The 16660-nt window shown below is 42.3% G+C and overlaps 1 protein-coding gene across 2 annotated transcripts in view; it reads right to left on the bottom strand.

The window, feature by feature from the left end:
• Positions 1-249: 249 nt before the first annotated feature.
• Positions 250-16660, bottom strand: part of LOC138029865 (uncharacterized) — a 23623-nt gene continuing 7212 nt past the window's right edge. The window contains exons 1-2 of one of the 2 annotated variants that reach the window (XM_068877696.1): positions 10714-10825; positions 250-7474 (exon numbers count right to left, since the gene is read on the bottom strand). In XM_068877696.1, coding sequence (XP_068733797.1) covers positions 2960-7474; positions 10714-10740 — 4542 coding nt within the window. In that variant the 5' untranslated portion in view covers positions 10741-10825 and the 3' untranslated portion in view covers positions 250-2959. Of the gene's footprint in view, positions 7475-10713; positions 10826-16660 lie in introns of those variants that run through there. The other variant, XM_068877704.1, reaches the window with a different exon arrangement.

Below are 16660 nucleotides of genomic sequence, written 5' to 3'. Positions count from 1 at the left end.
AACCACAACAGATCTTTTGTGCTGTCACCCATCCAAGTAATAACCGCTACCTAAACGGCTTAAATTCAGTGAGATGCGCAAGCACGTGGTTAATTTCCATATCAGACTGCGAAGGAGGAAAAAAAAAACTAAACGCATACGCGACCAGTTTTTAACGTGGGATGCATCCCACGAATAAACTCTTAAGTCAAAACGTGAAAGGCATCGGATCGTTACTCGACCAAAAAAACCAAGTCTTAATCTTTTAACTATAACAAACAAATTCTTGTTAATTTTTATTTCATGACATCCGGAAAAAAAATTTAAAATTCCACCATTCAAACAACGCGAATGGAAAGCAAACATTTTTTTACAACCGCTAGTGTTACGGGGTAATCGATCATAGCTTAAATCCAGCCTTTTTCAAACTAAAAATTACATTACTTATTTGTATAAGCCACATCATTTTCCTCCCCGGTTGTGAAACTTATAAATAAATATTTTCGCTTATTTCCGTCTATAAGGATTTCGGGTTGTTTTTCGTTAGCTGTACTTCACAGGATGAAGTTTACGATCATGGTTTAAATTCAGCCTTTTTTAAACCAAAAATTCTAAATTATTAGTCCAACCCACCTTATGATCACAATTTTAAATTATATTCGATTAAAAAAAAATATCTTAAATATTATTTCGTTCATTTCCGACGCTCAAATTTACCAAGATGTCTGAAAGAATAATGATTGTGAAAATTTATGACGTAAAACTTGCACCTGACGTCATTAGCGGCCATGTTGGTGTACTGAACAACAGCAAAAAGTCTCCTGGGAATTTGGCTCTATTATTATGCAAAAAGAGAGCGACATTTTGCGTTTATTTTTGTACACAAACATGGCCGTCCAATCACTAAAGTGCAAACCAAGAATTGTGACACCAGAAAAACGCTGATTTAAAATATAACTTCTCCCTTATCGTAAGTACTTTCGCGACTATTCCATCTTATTCAGCGGTTTCAATGAAGTAAAGATAAACAATGGGCCGCCCATTGTTATTGCTCACGTTGTTGTCAAGACTTTCATGTTGTTGTTGTTTTGAAGAGTACAGCAAAGAAATGTACTAAAATACTTGCCGCACGTGCAGCACGGCTATTTTTCATCTTTAAACCAATAATATTTCAGATTTGTGACGTTGTCATTGCCGTAGCCGTCTTTGTTGCTTAAAATAGAGAGCTTTAGCAACGACGACGGGAACGGCAACGAGAACGTCATGTAAAAACATAAATTCACGTTATTGCGATCACTTCGCGACTATTCCAAGCTTTTTAATATGACAAAGGTGTGGCGGTCCTTCAGGAATGAAACCGTTACGAGCGGCGCTAAATTTAGGTGAGAAAAATGAAAATTTATCTCCAAGTGCTGACGTTCTCCGTAACACCTCAAACTTGGTTATTTCACGTTGTTGCTTTGCTGACGACGGCAAAGAAATGGACAAAAATGAAAAACGCACGTGCGGGGCGTGCTAAGCTATTGTTTTTGCCCACTGAATATGCAACTTTGTGACGTTCTCGTTGCCGTCGCCGTTGTCGTTGCTAAAGCTCCCTAATACCTATTAATGTGCGCCTGCGGCCGAACGAGCGGCGAGGGCAAACCACCAATCTCGACCCCAGGGCTCTCCTTTTGACTGAGGGTGAGAACAGCTCTGGGGAACCCTGAAACGAAGTGTCTTCTCATTGGTTTTCGTGAAGAACAATCAAAAGCGTCCCTAATTGGTGCATTCCTTTTAGCACGAGGATTGAGCAGGCGTCATAAGGTTCAAAAAGCCAGTTTTTGGCTATAAGAACCCTATGGGGTATGTTCTCCCACATAAAGTTCCCTGAGCATTGGGTTGCTCCGAGGTTCTGGTGACCAGTACGGCAAACTACGAGAAAGCCGGGAGAGGCAAATTTCTCGAAGGCTTGACGAGACGACGATGTTAACGAGAACGCCGCAAAGCCATGGGTTTCATGAGAAAACTATGATTCTGCGCGTCCTGTACGAGTATTTTCCACTTCGGTCCATTTCTTCTTAGGTACTTCTCTCCCAACAAAAAAAAGCGAATTGACCTGATCGGTTAAGTAGAGGTGTAGGCACACGAAGACCTAGATGATTTCCAATTTCTCACCAAACTTTTCAAGCCTATTTAAAGTCAAAAAGCTGACACGCAATTTTAATATCCAAAGTGTAGCGATAGCGAATCGAATAAAACAACGCGAAGTTATACTTTCAGTTAACGTCTTCTTCGCCGTCGCCAATAAGGGAATCTTTGCTGACATCACAGTCTACATTTTGTTTCACTAGCATACGAGTTTCCTGACAGAAGCCATCATGCTATTTAAAAATTGACTCCAAATGGTAAAAGAACTTCTTAAACTCATTTAAATCTCCACTATAAAGCTTTTTAGCTTTGATAATGAGCCTGTCATTAGCCATCAAAAACTGATAAATTCTTGGGTGCCAAAGCGCTAATGAACGCATACATCCTTTGTAAAAAATTTGAAGTTCAAAGTTCCAGAAATAGCTCATTATGCGCAGCACTTTCAAACTTCACTACTTTATTCTTGGCTGACAGATCAGAAAACGAAAACCTTGTGCTAATGAGGCAAAAACTTTAAACAAAGATTCCTCTATATTTTTAACATACCACCCAGCTCTTTTCAATCACTAATTACATTGGATTGGTATAGGACACAGCCCTACTGTGTTTAGGATTAGGCTCCACTGTTCCCCGGTGTATCGTTTTGTGCCCACTGTTTTGTGAACCAATCAAGAGAGAAGTTGTACCATCTGCGTCCTGCCATATCTTTTTGTATAACGAGTTTCCTATTCTCTGGAGGCACCGCCCCTTATCAACAGCTCCAACGTTGATTCGGATATGTTCACAAGCCATTTGTCACAACTATTGAGTAAACCGTACACGACAACAGAAAATGTTTTACTCGATTCTACTACACGCGTGACTCGCGAATAGAGACTTGTCGAGCGTTCTCTGCAAACGAAATTTCCATCCTCGAGCTCTTGAAAGAACCTCTATCGGAAATCTTCCACCGAAGCGGTCGTAGACCATTTAATATCACGAACAATAAGCCAAGTACATCTGCCATAACAGCCATCCATAGGTAGGTCTTCCCAGCAAGCGTAGCGATCACAATAGCGAGCTTCAGAATTACAGAAAAAGCGATATTCTGTGCCACAATAAGGCGACAAAGGCGTCCAAGTTCAACCAGCTCGGGTATTTTGGACAGGTTGTTGCTCATAAGTGCGACGTCCGCTGCCTCCACTGCTAAAGCTGTTCCTCCAGCGCCCATTGCAATCCCTACATTCGCCGCGGCTAGCGCTGGACCATCGTTGACACCATCCCCGACCATGCCTACAATGCTCTTCTTACTGACACGTGATTTTACAGATTCATAGGGCCGACGTGAAAACCAAATGGGTAAACAGCATCCATTGGGTTGATCATCATCAATTATCCCATCATCAGCCTCCGTATTTCCAGTTTGTCGGTCTGTAATCCAGCTAAGCTTGTTCTCAGGTTTCATTTCAGCAACACACTCGTCTAAGCCTAGTTTAGTTTTCACGGCCAAGGCTGTCCGCGCGTTGTCACCTGTGATCATGGCAGACTGGACACGAAGCTTCCTCAGCCGATTGAGCGCGACCATACTATCCGGTCTGATAGTGTCTGCCAGAGCAATCATCATTGCTAGAGTGTTGTCTACACTCACGAAAATCACTGTCTTGCTTTCGTTGCTCCACGTTATGTACTTGTCTTCCATGTATCCGGTCAAAGAGCTTCCCAAAATGAGCTGAAGGAATTCAAAGTTTCCAATCTGTACCAGATGACCATCAACAACACCAGAAATGCCTTGTCCCTCGTGAAGCTCAAAGCGCGAGACTTCGGGTAGACTAGAGTTTTGCGAAGCCACCATTTCGGCAACGCAACCAGCAAACTCATTGACAATGGCTGCTGCGAGGGGATGACTGGACTTGCTTTCCAGGGCGGCAGCTAAGCGCAAGGCACTTCGTTCGTGCACACCAGACGCACACTCAACGCCAACAACTTGAAACTTTCCTTCGGTGAGAGTTCCTGTTTTGTCAAACGCTAAAACTTCTAATCGCGCAAGTGTCTCAAGATAAGCTCCGCCTTTGATTAGAGATCCCTTCTGTGCAGCCGCAGTGATGCCACAGACCATGGCAATCGGGGTTGACATGACCAACGCGCAGGGGCAAGCTATTACTAAAAGGACAAGCGCTCGTCGGCCCCATTCCTTTACCTCGCTTGCATAAGTGCCCACACCAGCCGCGCCAAGTATCGCAGGAACAGCGACAACGAGAACTGCAGCAATGACCACAGCCGGCGTATAGTACTTGGCAAACCGGTTTATCGCCAGTTCCATACTTGCTGAACCGGTCTGAGCTTCTTGAACGAGCTGAGCGACTTTGGTGACTGTGGAGGAAGAGGAATCCGATGTAGTTTCTACTTCCAAGTAACCATTTTGATTGACAGTTCCACTGTAGGCTTTTGAGCCTGTAGTTTTCTCGACAGGCACAGATTCCCCAGAAACTGAACTTTCATCAACAGAAGCTCGACCCGTCACCACTATACCATCCAATGGAATAAGCTCACCAGGTCTGATAGCGATGACAGTCCCAATGGTGACCTCTTCGACTGGGACGCATTCGCCGGTACTGGCCAATATTGCTACTTGAGGTGCTTTGAGCATGAGCCCCGAAATGGTCCGTTGAACTTTGTGCATGCAGAACTCCTGCAATGCTTCAGCGAGCGAGAACACGTAAACTACAGCTGCTCCTTCTACCCACTCATTGATTGCCAGAGTTCCTGCAACTGCGATGAGTATCAGTATGTTGATGTCGACTGAGAGAGTCTTGAAAGACACAAATGCTTTTTTGAGAACAGGACAGATACCAAACACGATTTCTGTAATGGCAACCCACTTATACCAAGAAAGCCCCACGAAGAACGCTACCACGGCTGTTAACAAGAGAAAGGTTTGGATCAAAAGATAAACGAAACAAGACTGCAACGAACGAGGAAGGGTGTCATTCTTTCCCTCAGACTGAGGAGAACCCGTTTCCATGATACTTGCTCCCAGGTGTACGCGATTGAGTGTAGTGACCAACTCGGAGGCTGATGTGACTTCCGGGTCGTGACGGACGTACGCGACCCTGCCGATAACGTTGACTGCTATGGAGGTCACGCCTTCCAACGGCTCCAGTGATTCTTGAACGAGTTTACCTTCCATTGGACAACATAAATTTTGCACGCGCAGTTTTGTCGTGAGCATGTGCACCTTCGATTTCTTGCCACTGCTATCGCTGATTATTACAAGTGGTGATCCAGGAGGGGTGGGGAGATCCGGGTAAAATCCACTGCAGTCAGTCATAGATATTCTGCTCACTGATTTTGATCGTAATTCAACTTGAAGCTTTTTTTGACAACAGTCATCGTCTCCGGAGTAACAGGCTGTGCTGTCACAGTTGCAAGTGTCTTTTTCACAGCATTCATCTTCCGTGCAGGGACACGTGAAAGTCACACGCCGATTTTGTAACTCGAACGAATGACCATTACGGGCTTTGCTCTCTTGGTACTTTCCATCTGTTGATGTATGCGTTACAGGTGCAAGGAGAATGCGTGACTTATCAGTACTGTTGAGACAGGCTTCACTACCGCAACATGTAAGCTTACTATCAAGATCGAGTGACTGGTACGTGACATTGTGAGGTTTGCCTTGACAACAAGAACTCTGACATGAGTTGGTAGCCTCACTGAAAGAATACATCGAGCTTGCGTCTACACAGCAAGGCCTGCTTACGTCAGAATCGCTGTAGTTGTGCATGCGCGGTTTTTCCTTCTCACAAGAGCAGTCGAGTGGGCTTTGGCTCTTTGATGCTTTATTCCTAGAACAGCAATCTCGAAGTGGAAACGAGTCCCCAGCTGATGAATCCGACTTCGTTCCGTCTCGAGGCTGTTTTGGTGAGACGGTAGCATCCTTGCTGTCTTTGCCCCCAGAACAGCATTTTACTTCGTAAGGTTGATTGCGGAAGCAACCGCCAATATTTGCCTCTTCGTTTGACCGAGAGGTGTTGGCTGTATCGGTGCCTTCATCGCCAGAGCAACATTTAACCTGACAAGGAGGATCTCGAAAACAATCCTTTGCCTCTTCGTTTGACCGAGAGATGTTGGCTGTATCGTTTTCTTTATCGCCAGAGCAACATTTAACCTGACAAGGAGGGTCTCGGAAACAATCCTTTGCCTCTTCGTTTGACAGAGAGATGTTGGCTGTATCGTTGTCTTTATCGCCAGAGCAACATTTAACCTGACAAGGAGGGTCTCGGAAACAATCCTTTGCCTCTTCGTTTGACAGAGAGATGTTGGCTGTATCGGTGTCTTTATCGCCAGAGCAACATTTAACCTGACAAGGAGGGTCTCGGAAACAATCCTTTGCCTCTTCGTTTGACAGAGAGATGTTGGCTGTATCGGTGTCTTTATCGCCAGAGCAACATTTAACCTGACAAGGAGGGTCTCGGAAACAATCCTTTGCCTCTTCGTTTGACCGAGAGATGTTGGCTGTATCGGTGTCTTTATCGCCAGAGCAACATTTAACCTGACAAGGAGGGTCTCGGAAACAATCCTTTGCCTCTTCGTTTGACAGAGAGATGTTGGCTGTATCGGTGTCTTTATCGCCAGAGCAACATTTAACCTGACAAGGAGGGTCTCGGAAACAATCCTTTACCTCTTCGTTTGACAGAGAGATGTTGGCTGTATCGGTGTCTTTATCGCCAGAGCAACATTCAACCTGACAAGGAGGGTCTCGGAAACAATCCTTTGCCTCTTCGTTTGACCGAGAGATGTTGGCTGTATCGGTGTCTTTATCGCCAGAGCAACATTTAACCTGACAAGGAGGGTCTCGGAAACAATCCTTTACCTCTTCGTTTGACAGAGAGATGTTGGCTGTATCGGTGTCTTTATCGCCAGAGCAACATTCAACCTGACAAGGAGGGTCTCGGAAACAATCCTTTGCCTCTTCGTTTGACCGAGAGATGTTGGCTGTATCGGTGTCTTTATCGCCAGAGCAACATTTAACCTGACAAGGAGGGTCTCGGAAACAATCTTCTGCGTCGTTTGATGGAGATTTGTTGTCTGTTTTGCTCTCTTTTCCTTCCGAGCAGCATTTGATCTCGCAAGGTGGATTTCGGCAGGAATCCTCTAGCTCTTTTTTTGACGGTTGCATAAATGATGCATGAGATGACGAAATCAAAGGAGTATATGCATCACAAAAATCATTTTCACAATCGCAAAAACCCTGGTCAGCACAAGGACTCCACTTACTAATACTTGTATCTTCCTCTCCATGGGAACAATCAATGCACTCACAAGAGTCTTCAGGTAATTCGTCTGAGCAGCATTCACAGTGATATTCTTGGCACATGTCTGGTATTGTCTATTGAAAAGAAAAATATGCAAGTGTGCCACTTTAAAACAAGTGAAAAGGTAAGGGAAAGGGAGGGAGCGCTGGGGAGTCGATCGCCCCTTACGCAATCCAAGAGATCAAAGACGAAAGCTAATCTCTCGCTAATGATATAACGAAAGTAGCGGAACGTGCCCAAGGCACGGGCACAGAGCACCATGGTTAAGGACGGTGCCTACTAGTTCAACGGTATTTTTGCCCCGGTTTATAATTATGCGGGATATGTAGATGTTAACAAGTGTTATTGAAATCGAAAAATAAAATTGGGGGTAACCACGCATTTTTCAAGATAATTCATGAACAACATTTGGAAAAAGCTTTAAAATACAAAGCCATGTATAGCGTTCTTTCTTAAATTGAAGGTTAATTAGCGCTGAAAAATGCATGGTTACCCCCAATTTTCTTTTTGGATACCAATAGTACTAAGATCTACTTTCTCTGCATAATTTTAAACCGCGCAAAAATATCCTTGTATCGGTAAGCATCACCGATAGGAAATCCGAGTATCTCAAGACGCGCAGAACGTATGCGCAATAACAATAGTAGGCACCGTCCTTAAGCAAACATGGTAACCTATCGATGCGAGAAATTTCAGTCACGTGGCAGCTCTCGACCAGAATCGAGGTTTTCCTCTGAGCCCGGAGGGCGGACGTATCGTCCGGTTGTTTATCATTTCACGTCCGGTACTTTGACGCTATAAATTTGTGGGTTTGTTGGCTTCCTCCTTTTTCTCCTTTTTTGGACTTGGTTATCTCAGGAAGCCATGGGCTGAAGAAACACAAGACAATCACGCCCAATACATCCTTCATAAAACAAGTCGAAAAGCCAAATAAATATTTCTTTAACTTGCATTTGCTAACTTTATTATTGCCTTTTCTGTCCGACTAGTTGGGTGATACTAAAACAATTAGACTCTTCGGCTTCGCCTCATGGGCTATTGACCGGTAGCCCTTGCGGGCTACGGGTCTAATTGTTAATTAGATCTCCTTGAGGGTTCGCTCCCAAGGCACTTGCAATCAGCCTTACAACGCGAAATAACCCTGTCCGATACTTTCATTATAAAATCGTGTACTTTGAAAAGCTATCGAAAACCCTGTCTCACAGCTTGTAATGCGATTGGTTCGATACCGAAGCCAAAAGCTAAACAATTGAAACAATGACCTAGACTTAAGAACAACAGAAGCTGCTTACAATACCAAACAGCAGCTGGTTACGAGAGCTGCAACATCACTCAGCGTTCGTACGTTCAAGTTTTCATGTAAGCCAGCCAATTCGTGAAATGTCGCCCCACTGGAACGCGCGTTTTTTGGCACAAAGTTTTACGGCCAGCGTACCGCATTTGAAACTGCATTTTAGTAAAACAAGCATAAATATTAAAGACTAGCAAAAACCAAGCCACGAATTCTTTTAATGTCGTATAAGGAGGAAATAAGACAAAAAGAGCGAGAAAGAGAGACAAAAACCAGTTAGAAGGCGACGAGTTAGTGATAATCAATGTGAACGAAAGCGACTGACAGCACAAGAAAACAGGCGAAATATCATTCTCAAATCATGAATAATCCATAAGTTAATAAGCCAATTGCATCGGCCCATTCTGGTCACGCGGCCGCCGAGTTTGAAACCCAATGAAACACTACTTGCTGATTCACTGAATGAATTCAAACACGTGTGGTTTGAAATCAATAACTTTAAACACATGTGTCTTTGAAATCAATTAATTTCAAAAACAAGTACAGAATGGCTCTTAATTATAATTCTAATCTTCGAAAATACGTGCTGCCAATTTGTTTTTAAAATGGGTAGAATTCGGAACAGGACTGGCCACACAATCTTCTTCCTCCTCTCAGCTTTTTGGAGGGTATGGAAATCTGCTCTCTGCACTCTCCATCCCGACACGGCAACGAGTGCTTGCTCACAGCTCTCTCAAGCTTCTGAGCAACCATAAAGTGTACAGAAAATTTTTGACTTGAAAAAAAATTGACTAAAATTGTAATTTCTTTTGTGGGAGAAGCAATTTTAAAAACTTGTGCTTCGTGCTTCATTGGATTTCCAAACGCACGAAACATTTGGACCACTCGGCCTTTTCAAATTTATTTATTTTACTATATTAGCTTCGCCATGTCATACACAATAAATGACACGCACAATAAATAACAGGAAAAAATGGCTGGGCAACCACAACAGCATAAGGCCAATAATTACTGTGGGCCCAGAGCTATAAAATTAATTTTAAATGAGGATACCAAAATATTGATAAAAATAATAAAAAACTAGATAATACTACAAAAGGTTACTGGCAGCATGACGTAAGATGGCATAGGCAACGAAATCCAATGAAGAACACTCTCTCGTTTTTGAAATATTAGAGACCTTTAGATTCTAGGACGAGGACGAGAAATTTAAGAGTACGAGATTTAGCGAAAATACTTAGAAGTTTCATTACCCGGACGATTAATCTTACTCTTTGTTAGCAGTGTAGGTTGCTCAGTTATTTTTATTGCTCGTAACTTAACCTTTTTGCTGACCGAAAAATGCCAAAACTGCTACCGTGTTGTTGACTTGTTTTGACACGATGACATTCTTGCAAAACCTCGTACTAAAATGACGACGGTATCGCGTTTTTCCCGCCAAAATGACTCTGGTTTGCGCGCGCTCACTGTTGTTCTATGTGAAAAATATCGTATTCGTAGTCGTTCTAGAATCTAAAGCTCTCTATTACGTGACAAACCGGCCACGAGAGAGAAAGCAAGAAAGATCCCGAATAGAGAGACGAAATTATAGTGACAAACAGAGGAAAAGAGAGCAAGCACGATCTCGAGAAAACAGGCTGAATAATGGTAACGAAAAACGGCGAAAAGAGCAAGAAAGAGCACGGAAAAATAGACTAATTTATATTAATGAGCAGGCCAGACTGGTCTTATGATAAGCGGACTATTGTAGTTAAAAAAATTATGAAAACAGAAACATAAATAAATGATAATTGAGGAGCTCCACTTTTAGGCTTGCCTAAATACATGTGTATTAAATTAAGCGAATGAGAAGCATTTATTCTACTGGATCTGTTGTATCAGAGTCTACAGGAATTTCAAACATGATCTTTTTGTTTCAAGTTTACCAATACCCAAGAGAAAATATTGCCCACGCTACCCAAAAATCTCTTGTGTCGGCTCATTAATCAGGATAAAACTCACAAATAAAATAAATCATCTTGCCTTAGCCGATAGAAAACGTAATAACATTTCTTTTGACAGCACCAGAAGGTTTGTTTTTCCGTCTCAAGAAGAACGATGACTTTCTTGTTTTAATGGACTGCATTTGGAGCCACTTAATCACGCGACCATTAGATATTAATGAAACGGGCGTTGGCTTGTTGTAGCGGTCTAACTCGTGATAAAACAAAGGCCACCAGTTTTTTTGGCAAAGTTTCAATTTCACCTAACGTTACTGTATTGCCCCATAACCTACTTGCTTCAATTCAATAAGCACTATGAGACAAAAAACAGAAAACAATACACTGGAACGAAAAACGACACAGTCGAGGGATCTTCGTCAAGGTGAATTGCTATCGGCGACGGAAATTTGTATGCAGAACACGTGTGAGTAAAAGGGCTGGGTCGCCAAACACGACTCAAAGAAATAACACTGGCCAATCACAAAGATGGATGCAAGCAAATCTGCCAATCACAAGTACAACGAAGTACATGAAGTTGGCACTGAGCGCGGAAAAAAATGCACCTGGCCTATTAAAAGCCTTTGAGACTATGGACCATGATATCCCTCTACATAGATTAAAAAGATATGGAATTCGTGCTATCCGTAACGTCTGGTTCAAAAGTCATCTTGAAGACAGATCCCAGTATGGTGAAGTTAACGATGTAAAATCTAACTCGCTTATTATTGAATTTTGGGTATCACCTCTCCGTTTCATCTGACGTTAACTCTCCCCCGTTTACTGGGGACAACACTAACGAACGAGACTCTATCAATTAAGTCGACCGAGCTTAACTATTTAATTCTTCTTGCATATTCACGCAGTTACAACGGGTGTGTAAAGACTTTTAGCGACGCTCCAATTAATATACTGCATTCTCTACATTATGATTGGGTAATCACTTCGTTTAAGGTCACTCAACGTTGCGTCAACGCGTAGCCCGATCATTATCTAAAAATCGTAAAATATATGCGTGTTACTCTTTAAACCATATGTCAACCCCAACTTTAAGTAAAATGATATTCACTGTCTCTTGATGATGTGGCAAACACACTAAACACGAAGTCTCCAACACATCTACCGGGGTTAACAATTCCACCTCAGTCATTCATTTCAACAGCGAGAATGCATTGTTTCCAAAATTTCAGTCCTCGCAGTATAACAGGGCAATTGCCCGTTGATCCTAGTTTAATGACCTGGTCTCCCATGAGTCTCCTTTAGCTCAGTGGCAGAGCATCCGAACTAGTAATCAGAAGGTCGTCGTAGGTTCGACTCCTGCAAAGGAGCACTCGGATTTTTCCGAGTATCCCCGAGGCGCCATTCGAAAAATGGCAAGAGAGATGCAAGTTTACAAAGACTCATGGGTCGTATCCTTCCTAAATCCCATAATACACTGCACGTTCTTACATTGTTGGGAGTTGTTGCTCCATTTGCACACAACTGCCAACACCATCCGACATTCGCAGAACCAACAACTGCCAACAACAGCGAGATTAAGCACGCGCGTCTTTGACACGCGGACGGCATCCGAAGAGAACATTTCGCTTGCCAGGACATTGATGTCTCACAGATTTTTATACTAATCATCTCTAATAGAGAAAAGATACTTAGCAATGCAAATGTGGTTGTCTGAAGACAAGTTAAAAGGGAAAACAGCTAACTTCCGGTTGCCGTCCGCGTGCGTGCGTGCGTGCGTGCGTGCGTGCGTGCTTAAGATCCCTAATGTTAGCTTTGCAGTTCAAGACACAACACAAAAGAACTCCGTTAAATTCCCAAATGTAAGTAACGCATCTAACTATGACAAATTCAAAATAACTATTTGGAAGGTTAAAAGTATTTTTAAAGATTTTATAGAATATTTATAGAAACCAAAGGTTTTCGACAGTGAGTTTTCTTCGGGGTAAAACAAGACCGACATGCGCTACTTGCAGGTTTTATCAGGCAGTTCCCGATGGGAACAATAAATTGGCTCATACTAGGGACGTAAGATGGATTTAAGTATACCTGAGTTCTACTTTGAATGTGAACGTGGTTTATTTGTGTCGAAGTACATTACTTTGAAACCTTAAAAACGAGGTATCTTCAGAGAAGCCGAGGTACGATCTGAAGTCCACTTTTACCCTCCTCCACCGGTGGCCCAGTTGGTCGAGCACCGGGCTGCCATGCGGGAGGCCATGAATTCCACTCAAGCCGGACCAACACGTAGGGTCTTTAAATAACTGAGGAGAAAGTGCTGCCTTTGAAATGACATCTGCAAATAGTTCTACACTTTCCGGTCTTCTCAAAAAAGGACGATAAACTGTAGGCCCCTTCTCACAACCCCTCAATGTTCACAACATAAAAGTACCCACACACTATTCGCAAAGAGTAGGGCATGAACTTCCCGGTGTTGTGGCGTGTCCTCTGTAGTATATCATGGTGGTACCAGAGAGTTTCAACGAGTTACGACTCCTAAGGTCCTGTTGGGTAAATAAACTGAAAAACTATGACTAACTGCGTATTTGAACAGATCAAAACATAAGGTGATTAAACGTTAAGTAAGTCTCGAGTTGACTTGAGTTTCTATCGCACTTATGGCCTACTTGGATCCCAGTATGAACTCCCCTAATTTCGCTACGTCACAGCGAGATTGTTTTAAACTAGGTTTCCATTATTGGATCATTATACTTTCCAAAATTGTGCGCCTGTAGAAAAATATGATTCTCTAAGCCTAGCCATAGCACCAATTCACTCTATCCTTTCTATCAACGTATGCGGTGGTCAGCTCGGTGAAGATATGCTCCTCCGACCACCGCACACTTCCACCTATTATTTTTATCTTTTATTTCACAATGTTTTGTCATAGTTAATCGAGGGGGATTGGTTATGAAACCTTAAAACCGTCAAAAGCTAGAACAATGTTGTCGCAACCGATGTTGAATTGACCGTGACAGTGCTCAATCTTTTGTTTCCGCTTCGCACGGGTTCGCAAATTAGTTGCGCATAATTTAATCGAAAGATTTGATTGGTTACCTTCTCGAAAAAAGGTGAGTCTTGTGCACCTTCAAGGCTAAAAATACAGACAAAAGCAAGAATATACAAAAAGACTTGACGCGTTTCATGACCATCTCTGTGCATTGACTATGATTTTGTTCTTAAATGGTTATAGTTCCAATCTGTACAATATCGTCGAAGTGTGAATAAACTGAACTAATCATTTCGAGCGTTAAGCAGCCTTTACACGACACACCGAAGTTGGTAATCTCAAGTTGGCGTGTGTGAAAGACACAACAACAATTGTCAAACATGTTGGCAAACTGCTGGAGACAAACAGACCTTGTCTCTACTCTCGCCAACTTTTTCTGTGTCTTTTGAGTTTGCCCACTTTAGTTTGTCGTGTGAAGGCCGCTTTAGTCCTTCGGGCTCAACAAAATCTGACGGTTGCTGTTTGCCCAAGACTCGCTACAACGCCCGCAGAAAATAATGTAAACAGCAATGAGACAATCTTGTTTAAGTCGAACTTTGACATTGCGGTAAACTAACGGGTTTTATTTTTTTTACTCTCCCTATGAAACCAAAGCCTAATTTTGATGTTTTTTTCTTAGAGCGGAAAAATTTCTATATTTCGGAGAGGACATGAAAGGAAATCTCCGCGCAATTGAAAGCGAGTCAACTTTGCGATATACTGTAAATCTACTTTACAACGCTCAAATAATCCACAAAAGGAGGGAGTTACGGCAAATCACACCTCTTTACTCCAAGGTTATAAAAGTCTAAAGCCCTGGCCAAACTATCGAACAAAGTTGGATTCCACATGCAACATTGTTGGATGGCAAAACACTCATTCAACATTGCTTGACAAAACTGATTCAAGTTCAAGTTGGCGCTAAATTTATAAATATGACGCTAACACTGAAACGAAAACCGCTCGCAACGATTGTGTTACTACTGGAGCTGTTTGAGGACGGAAATGATTGATTCAAATGAGGAAAACCCCAAAAATGGTTAAGGGAGCGTGTAGAAAAGGGCATGTTCACTGCAAGATATGATGACGAGAATGAGCTCGGGTCAATTTGCAGAAATTGTAAATGCTAATGAACCAGAAATCTCCAAACAGAGGACTAAAAGTGCCCCAGAGACATGGCCTTGCTTCATACTCACTGATGAAGGTTTCTGAATGTTGAGTTCATCAACTTCCAAGACGTCCCATATATCCTTGTCCACCATTTTTATTGCAAATAATGCTAGAAGCCTAGGCTTGAAAATAAGATAGCGACTTGTGATTGGCTAGCAGCGCGAACGTGACTCGATTCAGGACACAACTTTTTTGGAAGAGTGGCAAAACACTTGACTGTCCAACACTTGATTGAACAAAAAATGTACATCTTCCAACATGGGTGGTCAAACGGTGGATAAAGTTGGATCGAGCAAAGTTGTAGCCTGTTCCAGGCCACCCCACTCATTTTCCGCACGCATTTTTTTCTTTCCCCACAATCTGGGAGCCTGGAACCGACTGGTAAAGTTGGAGCGTTGAATCCAACTTTTTTCGATAGTTTGGCCAGGGCTTAACGAGATTAACTTCGGTTTTGTTACGTTTGCAGCTATTTATGGCAAGTTGCTGCTTATTCGAAGATCGACGCAACCCCATCACTTTTGATTCTAGAAAGAATAAAGCGCTTGAGGAAAGCTTGTTACATGGACTACTGATGCAATAAATCGTTCATTCCAACATATAACGGATAGCAGGATGAACTAATTGTAAATTAATAATTGTGGTTTACTAATTTCATTACTTTATTTGTACTCAAGAGAGCGGATGATAGGTAAACGACATGAACATCATGAGAAATAAAATTGATGCGTTACTCTCGCAAAAAGAAAGGTTGTAGCAATTCATCGCGGTGAGATGCAAACATAGCGCCTTCCGTCGTCTGTATTTGTCACTTTAGACGCCTATTGCGACCTTTCGACCGAGTACTGTTTGTATTCATCACAAACGTTGCTGGTAGGCGCTTTGTAACAAACATTAATGATGTGAAAGTTTTGGTAAGAAGCTTTCTAGCTAGCGCCAAGAACCAAATTATTTACACAACAGCGGAAGCACTTGCTTTCCGGCACAAGTTGAAATTGAAGCTAATTCAAGGTGTGGTCTGTGAAGTAACTTCCTAAATTAACCTTACAGGTGACCTCACGGGTGTCAAAGGATTTGCAATTTCGAAGGAGAACTTGACAAAATCTGGAACAGTTAAAGCCAACTAATTTCTTCTGCGGAACAATATGCCTTCACAGTTTTCCGAAAATGACAACAGAGTAATCTGCATAATAAAAGCTCGTTATAAGAACCGCTAATTCTGAGAAAACGTTGATCTTTCTTCTGTAGCAGCATTGTGCAACATACTTAGTTAAATTGCAACGTCGATTGTCTCTCTTTCAACATGTTAGAGATGAAGTACAGTAAACTTAGTCATAGATTAGTAAAACAGAGTGCTTGCAAAGGAAGATCACATCCTTCGTTCTAAAGCACCCCCCACAAGGAATGTAAACATGACCTTATCACTTGTAAACAAGGTTGACTTGGCACACAAGCAAAAGAAACATGTTACAGTCTAAAACACTCCTTTGTTTACAATATGTGATAGCAGATGTTTGGGAAAAAACTGTTAGAGCTTTTCCAAAGAATTTTTTAGTGCTTAGGATTGTGTTACATTGAAAACACCTTATCTTCTAAAGTGGATTAGAGAAGATAGGGAGAATTGGTTAAGGTCAGTTATCAAGGAGGCCACCCACTCATATCTGTGCCAATCCACTCAACATACTGGTAACAAAGGAATGACCTCTCGTGGACTTCACACGTTGTTCAGGTAGTCAATAAGGCCATACATACATACATATACTATTTGTTAAGGCAGGTCAGTTTGCGGCAACCAGAAGGATGGTGTGGACCTGCCAACAACTTAATTAAAATCTAT

This window comes from Montipora capricornis, chromosome 2 (genome assembly GCF_036669925.1).
Source record: "Montipora capricornis isolate CH-2021 chromosome 2, ASM3666992v2, whole genome shotgun sequence".
Classification (NCBI taxonomy): domain Eukaryota; kingdom Metazoa; phylum Cnidaria; class Anthozoa; order Scleractinia; family Acroporidae; genus Montipora; species Montipora capricornis.
Note: the sequence above shows the minus strand (reverse complement) of the source record. Positions and strands in the feature narration are given on the sequence as shown.